Consider the following 19,630-nt stretch of genomic DNA (forward strand, 5'->3'; position numbering starts at 1 on the left):
ATTTTACTTTTTTAAGAAATAAAGGTAACAGAAAGAGAACTTCACAGTAAAAGAATGAAGTGTTTGCAGATACTGCTGCACAGCTTAAACATCACTTACCAGCCTTTCCACTTCCATAAGATGCTTCCAATCACACAGACTTCCAAGTATTTTAAAATTTAGCTCAAAAAAAATCCTCACGTGAAAGAAAGTAGAATTTACAATTTGGAGAAAAGTGCAAGTTCTGCAATACTTAGAGAAAAACTTTTACTACATGCATTACACCAAATGAGAAGTTTCTACTTGCCACAGTAATTTAATTTATGATGTGTTCAATTAGACTGTCATGTGTTATTCACTCACAAGAGTCACAAATTTTAATGCAGTGTATTCCCAGTACCACAACTTATGTCAATGCATTTTGCAGGTGTTTCTTTTTTTGGGTGAAAGCTTCACCAAAAGAAAATGAGCATTTGTGTGCTCGTCAGAAGTCACCAGCTGCGTCAATCCTTACATCTAAACGAGACTACAGAGACTAAGAATTCAGACTTACTTCTGCAGTAAGAAAGTAAGAAATGCAGTGACAGGAAGGGAGACCTCAACCACCCGTACTGCATGGACACAGATGCAAGCAGTGACACAGAAACCCAAAGACTGAGCACTAGAGAAAAATATATTATTTTCATTTTTGCTGCACAACATAGTGATGTCATGAAAAACAACAACAGAATTAAGCTCAGGTACTTCAGAAACCAACGAAGGGCTTGGCTTGCAGTTCAAGTCTTTAAACTTTCATGAGGTAGAATATCATCAAGTATCTTCTTTCCCAGAATATATTAAGCAGGACAAATCCAATTTTGTTTTTAACGCTGTTGAAAATTCTTTTGAGAGAAGTTCATGAAGGGATACTCTGTCATGAGAATATACCCAATTCCGTCCAGTCCAGTCATAGCGCTTGGGCCCACTAGAAAACAAAACACACACTGTGTAAGTATTCATGGGGAGCTGCTGGAAGCATGTATTACCCCAGAGAGTGCCCAGGAACATGAAACAAGTTATCATGGAGAAGGATGGGTGGGCAGTCCCAGGAAGTGGAGCAGAAAAGGCCAGATCTGCCAGGAACTGCTGAGCCATCTAACAGATATATCTGAAAGGTGACAAGATACATCAGTCACTCCCAGCAGACACAAGCTCCTTCCCTTCTTGCTTTTGGCACTGATTTACCCAATTTCTTCCCTTACCCACGTTAATTTCCTTGCACATGCATATTACAAGGGATATTTGTATAATGCTGAATTAATGCTATTGATTAGTTCTCGTAGCAGTCAGATGCAGATATTCTAAGCACAGCAGAACACAGATCACCGTCACTTTCTCTTTAGATGAAATAAAAGAATTACCAGCTGAATCCCAATATATTGGCATGTGGGATATTTATATTTAAAATGCCTTTTTCCTCTGTTCTATCATATAGTTGTTGACTTGTTTTTTCAGGTCTAAATTAAGGATCAAGAAAGAAACTTGAACACTCGGGTTCCATTCCAGACCTTTCTATCCACTCAGTTCTCCACATCTGAAACAGGAGCATGACTGAAAGGTGCTCACTACTGCCAATGTCAGCTAGAGAAACTAAGAAAAGAGAAAGGAATGAAATAACCATCTGGGATAAACACACAAACCATCAGTCTTACCCTCGAACTCATAGGGCAAAATGCCTTGGAACTCAGACAATCCACATACAAGGCCTGCTAGAAAACAGACTATGCTATGTATACACAAGAACTATCTGTAGGTTCTCTACAAACATAAATACTGATCTGAACCCTGAATATCTGAATTACTTGCAATATTCAAATGAAGAACTTTCCAACCACTAACCAAACTACGAGAAACTACAAATGCAAACAGAAATTAGAGTCACTTCCACTGAAATCTCACTTGCTGTATGTGAACTTGTAGTTACTTGGAATGGACATTATGTGCTCCAGTTACTTTACTACACATTTCTCACCTCTTTGTCTTTGCAGCAAGCGTATGTTTATGCTGTCCTGCACCTAGGGAATGTCAGAATGGGATGCAGCCATTCATGAAACCAGGCTAAGACAGGCCATTTAATCAACACCGACACAGAAAAGAAATGCTTAAGTTATTTTAACTGTTTTAAAACATTATATAGCAAATATCAGCAATATACTTAGCATATGGAACACCACCATAGTTCTCTGAATCTCCAAAATGCTGTACAAATGTTTTTTTAAATTTAAATGAATAATTTAAGTAAGCATCTTGTGAGTTCTATCAACTGTCTACAAAGTTAAATACAGACTTAATAAATTTCCCATGGAAAGTCTGCATACATGTTTAAACAATAAGAGAGGAATTAAAGTATCACATTGAAGTATTATTAAGAGATGCCATGTAAGGCTGAAAAGTCTTTTCATTCAAAAGAGCTACACGAAATTACTGCAATCACACTGCTGGCAGGTTGTACCCATCCTCTCACTCCGTTTTTTTAAATTGTCAAGTAAGTAAAGCTTTACAAACACAAGCTTAGGTAAACTTTGGTGTATAGATACATGACTGCAAAACACAAAGTAAAAAAATGTCAATAAAATGTCTCTCACATCTTAAGAATTTGTCTCCCTTGGAAGATGTTTGTAAAGACTCCAGATTCTACATGTATTGTATAAATTTCCAAAATATAACATTCAAGTGATCACTGGCAGTAACATTTGCCTCTTTCACTGGACGCTACTCTAAATCATAGTGTACTTGCTGTCAGAAGCTAGGAAGTGAACATGTAGTGTCATATTTCAGGAAATACAACTGTTTTCCATTATACCAGTCAAAGAAGCACAAAACTTAATGTTTGTAGATGAATCATTTTGCATCACAGATGATGAAAAAGACCATAAGAGAATTTTCAAGTTTATATCTTTGTGTATTTTTTTTCACTACTGGAGCAATCAAAAAGAAAAGCTTAACATTATTTCACGAACGCCATATTCTGGAGCATGTATATCTTAGCTCAACGAGGGTAGGCTCCAAACAGCTACAAATTCCCTAAATTTGGGGTTTCGTATATAGATGAAATCTTTGTGTCAGTGACAGAAAAATATCATAGTCATCTTAAGCAAAATCAAGGTTCAGAAATTATTCTTGCTGCAAAACACATGGAATGAACAAATTCTGAACACACACCCTTCATCTGTCTAAACAAAAAGGTTTGTTACCTTGCTAGGCCTGTGCCTTAGCAAGTCATGTACCTCTTAAGTAAGTTACTTAATTAGTAAAATGATTCTGGTATAGGAAAGGAGTTAGTAGAAAAAAATTACTAACATAGCATGCTGTGCACCAGCCAGTAAGGAAGAACACTAAGGCAAGGTTATAATTTTCTTTAGCTAAATTTTACATCTATTAAAATTGTCTCTCTTAAAATCTTAAATTCCATTGTGCCTTTTTTTTTGCCCCGTACAAACCCGACTACAGAAGTCTACTACTACAGAACCATTCCCAGTTTCGCAATGAATGCATTCTTTCTGCAGGCTGTTCAGGAGGTACGCCTGCCTGGTTACTGGCAGCGCTCACACGTTCCAGCTATCTGGCTCCTCCACCAGCAACGCGGACCAACTCCCTCCGTTTTTTTCACTGGGGTAGTGGCAGAGAATACAATTTTTTGGGGGAGACAGCTACAACATTTTCCCTCCTGATTGCACTCTCTGCTGAAACCAACCAGGAAACCTGGAATGGGCCAAAGCACAGCATTAGAGAAGGCAGAGGGAACAGCTAGCCAAGGCTCCCATAAAGTGCAGATGCTTGACAAAAACAACCAGTGTGAGAGCACATAAACATATAAAGCAGGAAATCCCACAAGCCTGGACGGGAAGGAGCCACCCTGTTTAAATACAAAGAGAGGTTTAGATCATAACAGCATCATCACTCTGTTTCCAACAGAAACTCTGGTTATTTTTTCAATCATGGCTGTTTATTTTTCCTATGAGTAGACTATATTCCTGTAGACAGCAGCTTTGGATCGAAACAGTGTATGAAAATTCTGTATTACATGTTTCCTGGATTAATTTAGGTATGTCAGTACACTGCACTGTGTCTCAAACCTCTGTAAGAAATTATTATTGAACATCTAGATTATATCATGTTCTGAGAATATACCAAGGAAAAAGGTTACTTATGAAAAGGATTTTACATAGTCCATGCTGTGCTATAAAAAAGAGGATGTACATTTCCACCCAGCCTGTAGACATTACATAACTTACACATAACCTACCTAGTGGGTGAGGACAGCCAAATCTGCCGGTTTGGTGTTTGCTTATTGATTACATATGTTCCCATGTCTCCACCTAATTTAACTGTTAGAACTCCACTCTTAAAACACAAAGAAAATGAGAGAAATTAAAAATTTGCATCCTGTTACTTGACAAGAATTACATTATCTGCAGTAAATAAACAGAAACTTACACATCTGTATCATATTCCCAGCTATTTCCCAAACAACTATTGCTTGGAATAGGACAACCTACATATCTTCAAGTCTGATCTAGACTTTAAACCTTCTGGTCAGAGTTTTAGTTTGTTTGCACCACTCACAATGGCACTACTTCAATAATGCTCTTGAGCTTTGACCTGTCATCTTGAAAGGACTGCTGGTTTATTTTGCAATGACTAAAACATCATCCAATAACATTTTTTTTTCCTGTTCATGAATAATACAGGACTGGTGTGACTTGAAGTCAAGAAGCTTTATGTGTCATTGCTAGATTTTTGAGCCATGCAATTTTACCTAGTTTTTCTTAAGTAACTGTAACAGTTTCCTGGTGAATAAACACAATTCTTTCTCCAATAATTCTGATGAAGTGCCTAGATCCTGAATCATACCTCAAAAATGTTCCACTTCTCAACTCTATGAGGTCTGGCTTGCTTTAGTTATGCCAGCTTTAGACCATTATCCTAATGAACATTTATTTTCTCTTCCTTACTCACATTTCTTACTGACAACGTGATTCACGTGTCTCTGACATTTGCACCAGTGCAACTGAAAAGCAGATGTAACTCTGCAAAATATTTGTTGTAACTTTAAAAGAACAGCACTACCTGGACTAGAGTTAACCTGAAGATGATCTGAATTATGCTAATTAAAAATGATATCTCTACAGAATATAGCCTGATGATTCAGGTAATAGCTTAGTCATATTTAGTGTTTCCCAAATACTTCATGCCCTATATTAGAATAAAGCTCAAAGAGCAGGTTAGGGTGATTATGTTGGAATAGTGATATAAAGGCTTCACTCTCTTTCTGCATGCTCTTCAGTCCCATACTAAGTATTCAGCATGATGTTCTGCTGCATGCTACAGAAACACTGTAAGTAAATAGGGTCTTAAAGAGTTAACAAAAAATTACACTATCGCTTATATTGTGTGTCAGCTGTTGGAGAGTATTGTTCTTCTGTCATTGCAAGTTAAAAGGTTAATTTCTAATGCTGTGTTTAAAACATTTTCCCATACATTTTGCAAGGCCTCTGAAATACTACAAAATACAACTTTTTAAGAACTTAAAATGCAAGATATTTTTACCATATTTTAAGAAATACTACTGTATGAGTTTTGTACTGTGGATGAATGCTGTTAGCTCATGCTAACACGAATATTCTTCAAAAGACATTTTTTATTCCTGGACAAGAAGGCAAACTGCACAAAGAAACCAAGTTCATAACAATTCACTGGCCTAAGACACCTTTATCACGTTTGCCACCTTGTGGCCTGTGATAGCATCAGCCTTGTTCGTTTGGAATTAACTTGAGTAAACTTGGGACTGTTGAACATTTTGCTCTTAAAAGAAAAACGACAAGATAGTATGACATCATACTGTCTATGCGAAAAATGACTACTGATAAGAATTATGATGGGTGTAGAAATAATTCTTCCTGAGCTTCACTGTGAATCAATGTAAAATACAATCTACTCTACAGTGGCTGGAGATAAAATTCTGGCATCAGTTGACTCACCACCTTCACATCATGAAGTGTCTGTTAAAGAAGTAAACTATAAACTTTCTGCTAATTTTTGTCCTAAACTCTTTAAATTAAGCTGATAAGTGCTGATATGCGAAAATATATTGAATGGTAACAGTTAAACAATTATTTTATTTTCAGAAAAAAACCAACTAGCTATAATATTAATCACATACTTAATTAAAGCAACAAATAGTATTTGCTAGGGGCAACAACAGAATCCTACTAACAGTATGTTATTTTCTAGCCTAGCTATAAGAAATAAAGAATGAACATTACAGTGGCAAAGTTACACAGAAGCAAGTTTGAAAACTACTGGGTTTCAGTTAGTTAGGGTTTGGGTTTTTTTGGTTTGTTTTTTCCTCCACAGTGCAACCCAAACCATCTGCTTCAGTGTCCCTGAGCATAAGGGCTTAACTGACAGGGTTAGCAGAAAGCAACCTCCTCGTGGTAAGGCATGAAGAGGGAGCAGCAAAAATGCCACAGTGAGAGACCCGGGCTACAGACAGCAGCGTGCAGCAAAACTGCATTTTCCTCCAAGTCATGCAGAGGGCTGTGACATACAAACCACATCAGGAATTGTATATAAAAATAATAAATTCCCTATACAAATAAAACTGACATTTTTAATCAGAGTCTGTGACTCCTGTAAACAAATTTGAGTGGCTGAGCTATTAAAGGCTGAAATTATCAGGCTAGCACTCACATACTGTCTCCTGTGACAGTTGCCTTCTCCCCATGCATGCCCTGGTGCCGCTTTTGCAATCACCTATTCAAACACTGCATCCTCTTGTGGCTTCACTCCATCACAGGCTGAGTCATCAATAAAGCCAGGACAAACGTATGCTACCTGGTCAGGGCAAACACCGCTTCTCAGTATTCAGGGCAATCAAAGAAACTCCTCTACCAGGTGCATGTGATGTACATGTACTATGACACATGGGTCTATCCTGGTACCCACCAGGAGGGAAGTGACTGCTGATGTCAAAGATGTCAGGGATCCACCCAGGGGTACTGAGGGAGCTGCTGGAGGTGATCACTAAGTCACTTTCAGTTGTTTATCAGCAGCGCTGGCTAACCTGAGAGGTCCCAGTTGACTGGAAGTTGGTGAATGTGTCACCTATCTACAAGAAGGGTCAGAAGGATGACCTGGAAAATTACAGCCCTGACCTTAGTGCTGGGGAAGGTCATGGAGCAGATCATGTTGAGCACCATCACATAGCACATATGAACACCAAGCAATCAGGCCCAGTCAGCATGGGTTTATGAAAGGCAAGTCCTGCTTGACCAACCTGATCTCCTTCTACGACAAGGTGATTCATGCAGTGGATGATGGAAAGGCTGTGGATGTTGTGCACTTAGACTTCAGTAAAGCCTTTGACACTGTATCCCGCAGCATTCTGCTGGAGAAGCTGTCAGCTTATGGCCTGCATGGATGTGCTCTTTGATGGGTAAAGAACTGGCTGGAGGGCCAGGCCCAAAGAGTTGTGGTGAATGGAGCCAAATCCAGTCAGTGGCCGGTCACGAGTGGTGTTCCCCAGGGCTCAGTCCTGGGGCCAGTTCTGTTTAATCTCTTTATCAATGATCTGGATGAAGGGATTGAGTGCACTCTCAGTAAGTTTGCAGATGACACTAAGCTTGGTGGGAGTGTTGATCTGCTGGAGGGTAGGAAGGCCATACAGAGGGATATGGACCAGCTGGATTGTTGGTCTGAGGCAAATTGTATGAGCTTCAACAGGGCCAAGTGCCAGGTCCTGCACTTGGGTCACAACAACCACAGGCAGCACTACAGACTCAAGGAAGAGTGTCTGGAAAGCTGCCTGGTAGAAAGGGATCGGGGGGTGTTGACTGACAGCAGCTGAGCATGAGCCAGCAATGTGCCGAGGTAGCCAAAAAGGCCAAGAGTATCCTGGCTTGTATCAGGAATAGTGCGGCCAGCAGGACTAGAGAAGTGATCATTTCCCTGTACTCAGCACTGGTGAGGCCCCACCTTGAATCCTGTGTTCAGTTTTGGGTCCCTCAACAGCAAAGACACAGAGGTGTTGAAGAGAGTTCAGAGAAGGGCAATGAAGCTGGTGAGGGGTCTGGAGCACAAATCTGATGAGGAGCGGCTGAGGGAACTGGGGCTGTTTCGCCTGGAGAAAAGGAGGCTGAGGGGAGATCTTATCGCTGTCTACAACTACCTGAAAGGAGGTTGTAGCATGAAGGGTGTTGGTCCCTTCTCCCAAGTAGCAAGTGATAGGACAAGGGGAAATGGCCTCTAGTTGTGCCAGGGAAGGTTCAGATGGGATACTGGGAAACATTTCTTCACAGAACGGGTTGTCAGGCATTGGAACAGGCTGCCCAGGGAAGTGGTGGAGTCACCATCCGTGGAGGTGTTTAAAAGATGCGTAGGTGAGGTTCTTAGGGACATGGTTTAGTGCCAGAGTTAGGTTAGGTTATGGTTAGTTAAAAGGAACTCAATGATCTTAAGGGTCTCTTCCAACCAAAATTATTCTATGATCCTATGAAATCAGAAATTAGTTTCTGTCTCCTCTTGTGCTCATTTATTTTTCTTTATTATATCTTTCTCTAAACATTTTAAATGCTCAAAGCATACGACAGCACGTGTTACTTTTTACTAGAATAGTTGCTGCAGTCAGCGTAAACAAGCATATTTGAACAAAAAAGCTGTAAGGACTCATTGTGTTTTAAGTGTTGGCATTAAGGTGAATAATTTAAAATTCTCCTTCAAAGGAAAAAAAATCTAGAATAATTACAGTCGTAACAAAATTCTTAAAACATACCCCTAAAGAAACGTCATAATCTTCTGGTGTAAAAGGCTTATCTGTTAGGTCCTCAAAGAAATCTGCCAAGGAGTCCAGTGTTTCTTCAGCCAGTTTTTCGTAAGTGGTCTCATCTAAAGAGCTATACATGACATACAGACCCATAATTAGGAGCAAAAATAATGGAAGAGAGTATTTTCCCTATAATAAAAACATACCAAGACCATGACCATGAAGGAAATAGTAAACGTGAAAAACTCATACAAAACAAGCACTCATTTTTCTTCAGCTAATGTAACAATCCACATTATAAACTGAGGTAGAATTTTGAAATTTTGGTAGTGGAGATCTCTAACTGAGGAATATGTACTGCTTTCCATACATATACTGACCCCTGTGTGCTAAGAGGAGAGAGTTCAACTCCAAAATAAGGCATTTTCATAAAAACACAGTGTGCATGAATTATGTAGTTCTGAACTCTACAAACAGATACAAGTATCTCCTGTTTAGAAGCGTATGTCATTTGACTCCAAGAAACTCACTGTAGCTATAAGCAGGTTACAAACATCAGAATCATGTGTCATGTCTATGTACAGCATTTGACTCCTCAACTGGTATTACCAGCCTGGTAATTAAGCGTTATTTAAAGGGTGCTTATAAACTAATACATACAATAACCTTCTTCTTCAGAAAGTGTCAAAGCACCCTTGTAGCCATTATGTAAGGTTTACAGTACTTGCGAGACTGCTTCTGTTATCCTCTTTAGTAAGTAGAAAAGTTTGTGGGAACAAGGCCTAGATCAGTTTAATTAACCAAACGTAATTAAATCACATAATTTTTACCATCCATGTCAGTGTAAACTTTTAACCAAGCGTGTAGGTGGGTATCTCTAGCAACAGACAATTCAGTAAGATCATTTCAGTTTTTGCCAATTGGCATGGCAATACAGCAGTCACTATGAACTGTGACTCAGTATCTTCCAGTTGGTTATACAGAACACAATTAAAAAAAAATATTGCTAGCCAGTTACTGAAATATACTGTATTCCACTTAGATGAGGGACACCACAGAAAAACCTAGGGGCAGGGAGAATAGAAGGCCTTAGGATTAGGCAGGATTTGTGTCCTGGCTCAGGGTGCAGTTCACAGACTTCATGGTAAGAGCCATTTTAGAAATCTGCACAATCCTTGACTGGGCCTCCAATTCCAGCATCAGAAGGGGAGAAGTCTCTAACAGGTACTGTGTCACATCCTCCCAGCACCAGGCAGAACCTTCATGCACCCTGACAAGTGAAATGGTGCTAGACACCTATGCTTAGGTACCGGAATTACTACCTAAGTGACTTCCCAAATTAACCCAAAATGCTTTTTGCTAAAATCATCTTTTTCCTTTACATAATCATATCAGCATTACATTAATTTGACAGTGTTATCATGTCTAGAGACTATCATAAAATATAGAGACAATATTTTCATATTAATATCTCAAAATAAAATTTACCTTGTATCATTCAGAGTTCCTGCATTTCTTAAATTCATGAACTGAACAGTGTTGCTCTTCACTGCTGCAGCATATTGTAATTGCTGTTGAAAGTAAGCCTAAGGAAAATGGAAAAGTCAAAACATAAAGAACTATAAATTACATATTTGTCACACAAAGTCAATAGATCCTTGAAGACCTTTCCCCCCAACAAATATTCATATTCTATGTTACAGAGCTAATATGGAAACAATTATGCAGCTTTAGTCCTTGGATTATTGAGGCAATCTATAATATTTTCTTCTGACACAAGTGGAAAATAAAAGAACTCTATTTATACAACAAGGAACTAGGAAAGAACTATTTTCTTTTCTATCGCTCTACTACAGAACTACTGAGCAACTTCAGACAACTGGCTTAGGCCAAGATTTTCACAAGTAGCAGCTACTCAGACACTTCACTATCAATAACTTTTGTCCCTCTGTAGAAGCCATGAATATACTCAACCGAAACAGACAGAAACCCTGAATCCTCCTTACAAAAGCTACGAGCTAGCATCACACTTCACATTCCAGATCTCTTCCATAGAACAAGCTGTTTCATTTCTTGTTTTTCTTCTGTTTAAAATAAGCTTTTAAAAACAAATCAAAATTACAGAAGAGCTGTATCAACATAGTGGCAATACAATACAAGGGATCAAAATGGGCAACCCCTTTGAGGGGAAGCAATCCATCAACACGGATAATGTTGACTGCCTAGTCTAACGCACTAGCAGAAGCTCACCAAGAAAGAAAGATAGCGTGCTTGCCATTTCCTTCTTAACCTGGGCTATTAAGGCATATATTTTTGGATGAATGGCAAGATAGCATGCTTGATTGCTTTCTGTGTACTTATACAAGGTTTTAAAAGTAACAGAGCTGTAAAACAAATAACGTTTTAAAAGGAACTATGACAGCCCCTCTTCAAGTGCACATGAGAGCAGAACACAAAAACATCTCTCTCCATATGGTTTGATGTCTACCCTCAGGCATTACAGATGAACTCGCCTGTTAGGTCAAAGCCATCACACAGACATAAAGGACAGACAGACAACAGCAAACTCCTTGTAACATCGCAATGATTTGGCTGACGAAGTACACACTGATGTCTACATGTTTTTTACCGCAACCTTTAGCATTTATTTAATACACATTTAGGATCAAAAGCTCTAGAGGCATAAATCCATTGAGATTCTGGACAGCTTGAGACGCTGTGACTGCATCCCCGTGCTCACACTCCACTTATGACTCGAGACTGCCAACACGGTGCCGGCACAGGGCTGGTGTCGCTCCCCCGCATACCAAGCGCGGCGCTGAGGACGGCCAGCGCGCACCTCCCGCAACGGGAGGAGGGCAGCGACCCAGCGAACAGCTCCGGGGAGCAGCAAAGGCCGAGCTCCCCGCGGGGCAGCGCCGGCTGCACCTGCCAGGGCCGGGGATCCGCCAGACCGCCGGCCCAGCCCTCCGGCGCGTTCCCGCGGGCGCAGGCCGAGCCTCGCCTGCCGCGGGCAGCTGCTGCCCGGCGCCGCTCCGCCCTCGCAGGGCTCTGGCCCGCCCGCCTCAGCGCCGCTCGCACGGGCTGGCGCGGCAGGGAGCGAGCGGCCTTCCCCCGCCGGAGAGGCAGGGCCCCGCTGATCCGCCCCGCGGAGAGCCCGGCGGGGGCTGTGGCTGCCGTCCCGGCCGCGGGCCCGGCGGGGGGCGACTAGGGGCCCGTGGCCGGCTGAGGAAACCCCGCCTGCCGCCCTTCCCTCTCCGCCCGCAGCTCCTTCCTCCCGGCGGCGCAGGCCGCGCCTCGCTGCCCCCGCCTCACTCTCACCGTCCGGCCGCGGCCGGCGGCGGCTGCCCCTGACGGTGGGGCGCCCTTCGGGCCTCCGCTCTGCCGCCGCGCCGCCGCCACCCGCCGCGCAGCGGTCACCGCGCCGGCCGCCCCCGGCCTCCACATGCCGCCGCTGCCCTCTACGGAAGCGGCAGGGGAGGAGCCAGCCCGCCGAGACGGCGGCGGACGAGAACCGCTGCGGCCGCTACCGCCCTCCGCCGGCGCCGCGGGGAGCAGCGCCGGGCCGGGCCGCCTCGGGGCTGGAGAGCCGGTGCCCGGTGCTGCGGAGCGGGGTGGCCGCTGGCCCGGCCTGGCACTACCGCCCAGCGGCCCTGTGAAGGCGGGGGCCCGGGGTCGGGGAGGCGGAGCAGCCCGTCCCGGGCGGCTGAGCGCTCTGCGGGCCGGAGCCGGGACGCGCAGGCGGGGCGGGTCAGGCGACCGGCGCTGTGCTGGTGAGGGCGCCGCGCCTGCGGAGGGGCTGTGCGCGCCGGGCCGGTCGCTTGTGGGAGCGTGTCCGAGGCGGCGACCCGGGCGCAGCCGGGTGTCACCAGCGGGGACGGGCAGCACCCGGAGTACGGCGCGGCGGTGCTGCCGCACAGCCCGGGACGCGCCGGGGGACGAAAGCAGGATACCTCGTGTTGTGGTTTTTTCATTTGTTTGTTTGCTTGTGTTTCCAGTTCCCCCGCCTCTGGTGGCTTCCGCCGCAGCACAGCCACACTGAACTACAGTGTCTTTTGCTACTGAGACAACATCGCTGCGTCGCCGTCGGTTACGGTCTCTCTCCAGGACGCGCCCGTCGCAGGAGGCGGCACTGCCCCGCCAGCCCGGCAGAGGGGGAGAGTGTCCTTCTTGGAGGTGGCGGCTCCTCTTGCACTGTTAAGAGGTTTGGTTTGTTTTTGGTGGTTTTTTTCGTACATAGGAGAACCTGGGGATGTGGAATCTGGCTGGTGTTGTAACGGTAAGTAGCTGCGACGGTCACTTGGTAACATGACCGCTCCTGGCGGGCACCTTCACCTCAGCTGCTGTTCTCAGACTCAGGAATAATTGCTCATGGGTGAATTTCTGCAGGTATCTGTTCAGGCACAGCAGCCTTGCTGGGGAGATTTACAAGGACCTGGACCTTGGAAAAGCAGAAATTAGAAGCAACACTACCCACACCCCTTCACCACTGCAAAACAAACCAAAACAAGTCCAGGCAGGGCAAAGGAAAGTTGCTATTTATTTCTACCTTGCAAGGACTAGTGATTATAACATACAGGCACACTTCCTACACATCACAGATGCTGACAGCAGCCTGGAGCTACGAAATAGTTAGGAGGTGTGTTGTGGAATGCACAACTTGTTACTTTTTTATCACTGTGTAGTGTTCAGGGTTTGGGAAAATAGCAGTGAGTTACGTGAAATTAAATTATCTGAAATATAAGCAATGTCAACAAGGGAACAGACCTTGAGACAGGTCAAAGTATTTTCAAACCGTTCAATTCTAGTACAAGGGTATGAAGTAGTTTGGTTTTGGTTTTAAACTAAGGACAACTATTACAGGCAAAACTTGCCCTCTGAAGGCCATATGATTGAATCACAGGGTCAGATCTACAAATTTGGAGTTACTCCCTACCTTTCTCTAAGCAGGCATCATCAACCTCTGCTTTGAAATCACAAGTCATTTCCTAAGCTGTATGGTAAGAATCTGCTTCCTGTAATTGGCAAATTTTCAAAGTACAGTATTTACAGCTTTTCCAGACCTAGGAAGTAATAGAGAGGGTTTTTTTTTTTGTTTGTTTTGTTGTTGTTGTTGTTTAGTTTGGTTTTTTGTTTTGTTTTGGGGTTTTTTGGGGTGTCGTTTTTGTTGTTGTTGTTGTTTTTTGTTACTTAAACCAAAAAAATAAAATAGGCTTGTCAGGGACATGACAGATAAAAAATAGTTCTGATGAAAAAAATTATTAAAAAAAAAGTTCAGTGGGAACACAGAGAAATTGATTTTAGATCCTTCCATAGGACAGAACTGCAAGATCCAACAGCTGCAAGTAAAAAAATAAATATGTAGAGCATACAAGTATTAAGAAACTTATTACTGATTATTGTGTTTTGTTTTTACATTTCTAAACTTCTCACTCAGGTAAGCAGCTGGCAGCTTGTAATGCTTTAGGTAATAAATTGTCAGGTTTCTCACCATAATTTCTGGTTTTTTTTTTCTTTAAGCTGAAATTCTTTTCCACCAAACAAGGGGCATAAGCCCAGACAATTCAAGTCAATTGTGGACATTTCAAGTAAGACTTCATCTGTTGTAGTTGAGAGTTCTCTGCAGCAAACCATATTATCTATCTTAGTTAGCCTCTTGTCTCTTTCCAGCACAGTCCTGTGCGGGTTTTGGTTACCAGTATCCTCCCTCAGAGCTTGTTCTTGTCTGTGTTCTTGTTGCATTTTCTGAGGGAAGTCTTTTTTATTTCCAGCCTATACAAGATACTCTCTAGTTCCTTAAAGACCAGCCCACGTTCTATCGCTTATGGAAGAAACTAGTTACATTTTTTTGGACTTAATAATGGTCAATGTTCTACATACTGAGGTATGGCCTGTAGAGAGAAATAACTTATCAGACTGCAGAATACGTTAATAAAGCAAACCATTCCTTTTTCATACCCTGATGGGGAGAGAGGAAAGCAGCTGGAAGAACGGGGGAACGCCTGTTCTTTTATGCAGCATTTGATCTAATAAAAGATACCTTGCCATTCTATAAAAAGAATGTCAGATGATATTTTCTGGTATTATTCAGGTGGTTCCACAGTGACTTTTCTTTAATCATCCAAGGTCATATGCGACTTTCAAGAGGAAATGTTTGTTTCTCTCTTGTTTCTGAGTTAATGACAAATAAATTAATCAGTGTAGATTAAATATTTTCTCTAGTATTAGCAATCTCTCAAAATCTTTTAAAAAATTGTCAACAATGTCAAAGTTCATGAACTTCACAGGACATTACTACCAGCGAGGATCATTCACTCAACTTAAAAAAGGGCCCGAGTTAGGTATTAGCAATTTTAGCAATGGTTTCTTGATATTTTTCATCTTGATTCCAGAGCACTTTGGTATCAGTATCTTTTTAAGCTCATGTAAAATAACTGTGAAGCAGTTCCAGATGCAAAAATAGCTGCAGGGTCAGGCTTTACACCTTTGGTCTGGAAGGAGCTGCCATCTCTCCTCTTGCAAGCAAATGAATGCACCACTAGAAATGGGTCAGCAAGCGGCTTCTAACAAAGAACAGGTGCACTGCACTGCTGCTTACTTTTTAATCACTGTGTATTATTCAAGGTTTGCGAAAATAGCACTAAGTTATATGAAATTAAATTGCCTGAAATATAAGCAAAGTCAACAAGAGAACAGATCTCAGATAGGTGTAAGTATTTTCAAACCATTGAATTCTAGTACAAGGACATGAAGTTTGATCGTGGTGTTTTGTTTTGTTTTTTTAACTGAGGATAGCTATTCCATGCTACCACCAAAGGCAAAACTCACCCTTCTGAATACCATATGATTAAGTCACAGGGTCAGATCTACAGATTTGGAGTTATTACCTACCTTTCTCTAAGCAGGCATCAGCCTGTGTTTTTCCCCTCCGGCCAGGTTGCAGGGACAGAGTATTCAGATACCACTGCACATAGATAGCCCACATCTGTGACCTAATTCTTCAAATTTTCCTCCCTGTGGTGAGTTCCATCTGTTTAAACCTGCAGAAATGGACAAGCACATTACTTCAATATCCCAGCATGTTGATTGTGCCTTCTGTATATATTTTATTTTTACCTGACATGCACTGCTGCATCAGATTTATAGATCTGTTTAATAGTCGTTACGTTTTCATCAAAGTGCTACCAGTGCAAGGTGAAGAGAAATGAAATACTTAGGCATGAGACATAAACATCCTTACAAACTTCTATACTATTAGATGTTTGAAGCTTTATACCATTTCATGTCTTAGAGAAAGAAATGGGTTCCAAGTTGTTGATCATTAACATTGTTTAATTCCTCTTCCCTCTCAGTCGAACCATGTAGTCGCAAAAACAAAAAAAACAAAACCAACCAACCACAACAAAGCCCCAAACAAACAAACAAAACAAACCACAGAAAACCCAAACAAACACCCCTCAAAACAATGACAATAACAAACCAACACCACCAAAAAAACAACAAACCAAAAAAACACAAACCAACCCCACCAACCCAAACCACACGCACACAAAACCCAACCCCACCACAACCACAAAACCAAACTTGTAAGTGCACATGTTTTGCGGGAGGTCTTCCCAGTAGGCTCCGTAGACTATAGAAGATTTCCTTTTGCAAGTATTAGATGACTGCTTTCATTTAGGAATTACCACGTTAAAGGGACTGTACACAAAGGATCATTCAATCTCTGAATCATTTTCTGTAGGCATTCTGGTGTTGGACAGGATTGTTGCAGTTGAGTTGTGTGTCCTCTGGGGTCTTCCTAAGGACTAATCATTCAGACACTATGGTCTAGTAGGTAATTGGGAAAAAAAGTAACGTGTGATTTACGAAGGTTAACCTGGTGCTTAAATTAATACATTTCATGTTTTTCCCCAAATAAGGCTAATCAGAAGTACCTACTTTGTACAGAGACACACTGTAAATACGCTATGTACTGTGTATGAAGGAGCAGACACTTCACATAAACGTACAAAATGTTTTTGCTCACAGGGCACGTGGATTGGTTTTGTGCATTTCTAAGGGGAATGCTGTAGAAGAATTATCTTGCTGAGATTAAGCAATCTAATTTTAAAGCCCAGAAAAGAGGTTATTGTGAGACACGAGCTCTAAATTAAGCCAGACTTTACATAGCAAGAGGAAAAAAAAAATAACCTTTCCATTTCTCTATTCTGTGCATAATTAAGGAATAATACGCTCCTCCTTGTCAGGGTTATAGGATTCTATTAAAGTAAAAAAATAAAAACCACAACAAAACCTTAAATGAAAAAAATTTCAGAGGTACAAAGCATAATTCTAGGAATTAAATCAGGTTTGCTATGCTTACTTGTAGAAGAAATGTTATTTCCAATAACATCCATAAACTTTCAAAGTGACAGCTGTGTGGCTTTTAAATACACCCGGGCATCGACGCATGAAATCTTGGATTGATGGTCACTGGTGTTTGAGATTATCTCTCTGCTGCTAGGGAAATTAAGGAAACCAGAACAGTTTTCCACAGTTATCTTAAAATGATTTCCCATACTGAAAAACGTGAAATGCCTTTATGAAGCAATGCCTGCTGAGTATGTTCCTTTGCCTCTTCTACTCTAATTTCAAGATTCCACTTTTCGTTACAAAGCTGGTAGGAGATAAAGACAGACATGTTACAAAGTGGTTGTCCTATCTCTTGAGATCCCTCTCGAGACCATCTCATGAAGGCAAATAAATACCAGAACAGTAAGTCCTTGTCAGATCAAAAGCAGGTTGACTGCTATCATAGTCTTGAGAATAAAATATTTTATTCATCAATAAAACTATAGTTTACAGTAGCATTTACTAAATAAATTATATATTTCCTCTTTTACAAGAAATAAACTAAAATCAAAAATATTTCAAAGACAACATATATACACAACATAAGGCCTTTTTATAAATAACATTTTTTCCTTTTCACCAACAGTAAAAATATCTTTAGAGGCTCATTTTAATACAGTATGTGCACAGTTTTACCCTAACCCTTGTATGACACCAATTCAATTTCCACTGATGGGGACCTAAGTGATTAGAACTGAAGGGTCAAAACAAATTGAATTAATTTTATGCATCACTGTGCTTATTTTTAAATAGATAAAGCATATAATAGATTTTGCTTGTGCATAGTTACAGAACGCATGCAAATGAAACCACTAGAGAGCTGGTAAGAAAATAATCACTCTCAAGTGCAAAAGAGGTGATTTGCAATATAGTAGAAAGCAGCCTGAATACACAGTTCTTCACAGTTCAGCAAGCAACAGCAGATGATAGCAGAGCGTGGAATGTTTCATGTGATTTTTTTCCAAGTCCATCAATCCTTTCTGTGGTTCAAAGATCCTGACACTTCTTAGAATAAGTTCAGTTGATTATTACTCTTTTGTCTATTAGGCTCAGCAAGTTGCTCCTTCTTAAATCGGGAGTGCAGAAAGTGCTCTTCGTTAACCACGATTGCGTCTCTTTGTTACTGGAAATAAAGAAATGACAAGTCAAGAGTTGCATTTATTTTCTTACAGAATTATAAACAAGTAACATATTTATTCCGCTAAAGAGGCTGCAGCACAATTTGTCAGCAATTCTTCTCTTACCTTTCCCTCTAGTCAAAAGCATTTGGTCTCTTGTTGTACAACAGCTCATGCCTGAAGTTTTGCAGACTTTGCAGTACACTTATATTACAGGAAGAGAACCACTTACTGATGCAAAATGTGGAACACTCTGGACATGAGAGAAGACAGTCCAAACTGAGAGCACTCAGAAGTTCACAACAGCTTTTACTACCTTGCAGAATTGACTGAGGCCTTTGTTACTTAAAAGTTTTAGGGGAAAAACTGTAGTCTTCCTACATCATGTATAAAAGTCATGTTAGCTTCTGCGCAATAGCCTTCCCCAGTTTAAAAATCATACCTATTCAGAAAACTGCAGGCACCACCAATGTTTTAGTCAGTGTCATAGCAATCAATATATTTCACACATGCAAAAACTCCAAACCTTAATAATGTTAATGAATTAGAAGGCTGTATGTTCTACAGAAGCAGAAATTATGTCATACAAAGTTGGTCACTTCTCAGCACCTCTACAGAATCAGAGAAGAAAGGAAAATAAATTGTTCTTTGCTTAACACCATATTATTATGAGGCTAATTTAGCTAAGGCTAAACTGACAGCTGAACAAAATACTGCAGTAAATTAAATGCATCTCGGCTAGTATATCCAACATGGGGCAGGACCCAAAACAAAGACATCTCTAATGACCTTAATTCCAAAACCTTAAAAATATATATAACAAAGGCATAAGTTCACATTTATTTAACAGGTTTTTAAGGTCACCTTTAAATTGTACTTTTCTATAGAATCATTTAGCTAATCTTTAAATAGCTCAACAACAATCTAATCTTGACAATGAACAATAACAAAAAAAAAATCTCAAAAGACATTCTTAAAGCTTATCTTACCAAAAGGTAACCGGTAGCTTTAAATCAATATTTTAGTTACAACATCTAGCGCTAGACCTTGAACGCTGAAGACTGATATTTTAATATTGTTCTGTGGCAACCTTTAAATCTGTTACTATTTTGTACAGCAGTGTTACGGTGTTCATAGTCACTGATGGTAGTGGTGCCGGCACGGTGCTAATTTCTCAGAGGCTGTCCTCTTTCTCTCAAGATAGCTGTGGTCTGGCAATGAAAGTTTATTTACTGCCATTTTAGCACCTGAATGTGCTAAGGGAGTCAAGTAGTGTTTACTTATAGGATGCAGAAGACTTTAATGTGCAAAGTGAAATTGTTGGACAAGTGAGTAA

General features: G+C 41.1%; 2 protein-coding genes across 3 annotated transcripts in view; both read right to left on the reverse strand.

Annotated features, from left to right (window-relative positions):
* Nucleotides 1-719: 719 nt before the first annotated feature.
* Nucleotides 720-12,237, reverse strand: FXN (frataxin). Of its 2 annotated transcripts, none has more exons than XM_080362993.1 (5): nucleotides 12,104-12,237; nucleotides 10,271-10,368; nucleotides 8,792-8,912; nucleotides 4,265-4,362; nucleotides 720-943 (listed from the first exon to the last, which is right to left on the reverse strand). In XM_080362993.1, exons 1-5 carry the CDS (start codon nucleotides 12,227-12,229, stop codon nucleotides 790-792), a joined length of 597 nt encoding a protein of 198 aa, XP_080219119.1. In that variant the 5' UTR covers nucleotides 12,230-12,237; the 3' UTR covers nucleotides 720-789. The 2 variants fall into 2 exon arrangements, with proteins under 2 accessions (XP_080219119.1, XP_080219120.1); XM_080362994.1 differs by lacking the exon at nucleotides 720-943 and adding an exon at nucleotides 3,653-3,720.
* Nucleotides 12,238-17,588: 5,351 nt separating this feature from the next.
* The window catches only part of PIP5K1B (phosphatidylinositol-4-phosphate 5-kinase type 1 beta), a gene marked incomplete at its 3' end in the record, with an annotated part of 111,813 nt that continues 109,771 nt past the window's right edge, over nucleotides 17,589-19,630 (reverse strand). Inside the window, exon 15 of the mRNA XM_080362869.1 lies at nucleotides 17,589-18,299. Within this exon, the coding sequence (XP_080218995.1) occupies nucleotides 18,297-18,299 (3 nt within the window). The remainder of the gene's footprint in view (nucleotides 18,300-19,630) is intronic.

This window comes from Nesoenas mayeri, assembly GCF_963082525.1.
Source record: "Nesoenas mayeri genome assembly, chromosome: Z".
NCBI lineage: Eukaryota > Metazoa > Chordata > Aves > Columbiformes > Columbidae > Nesoenas > Nesoenas mayeri.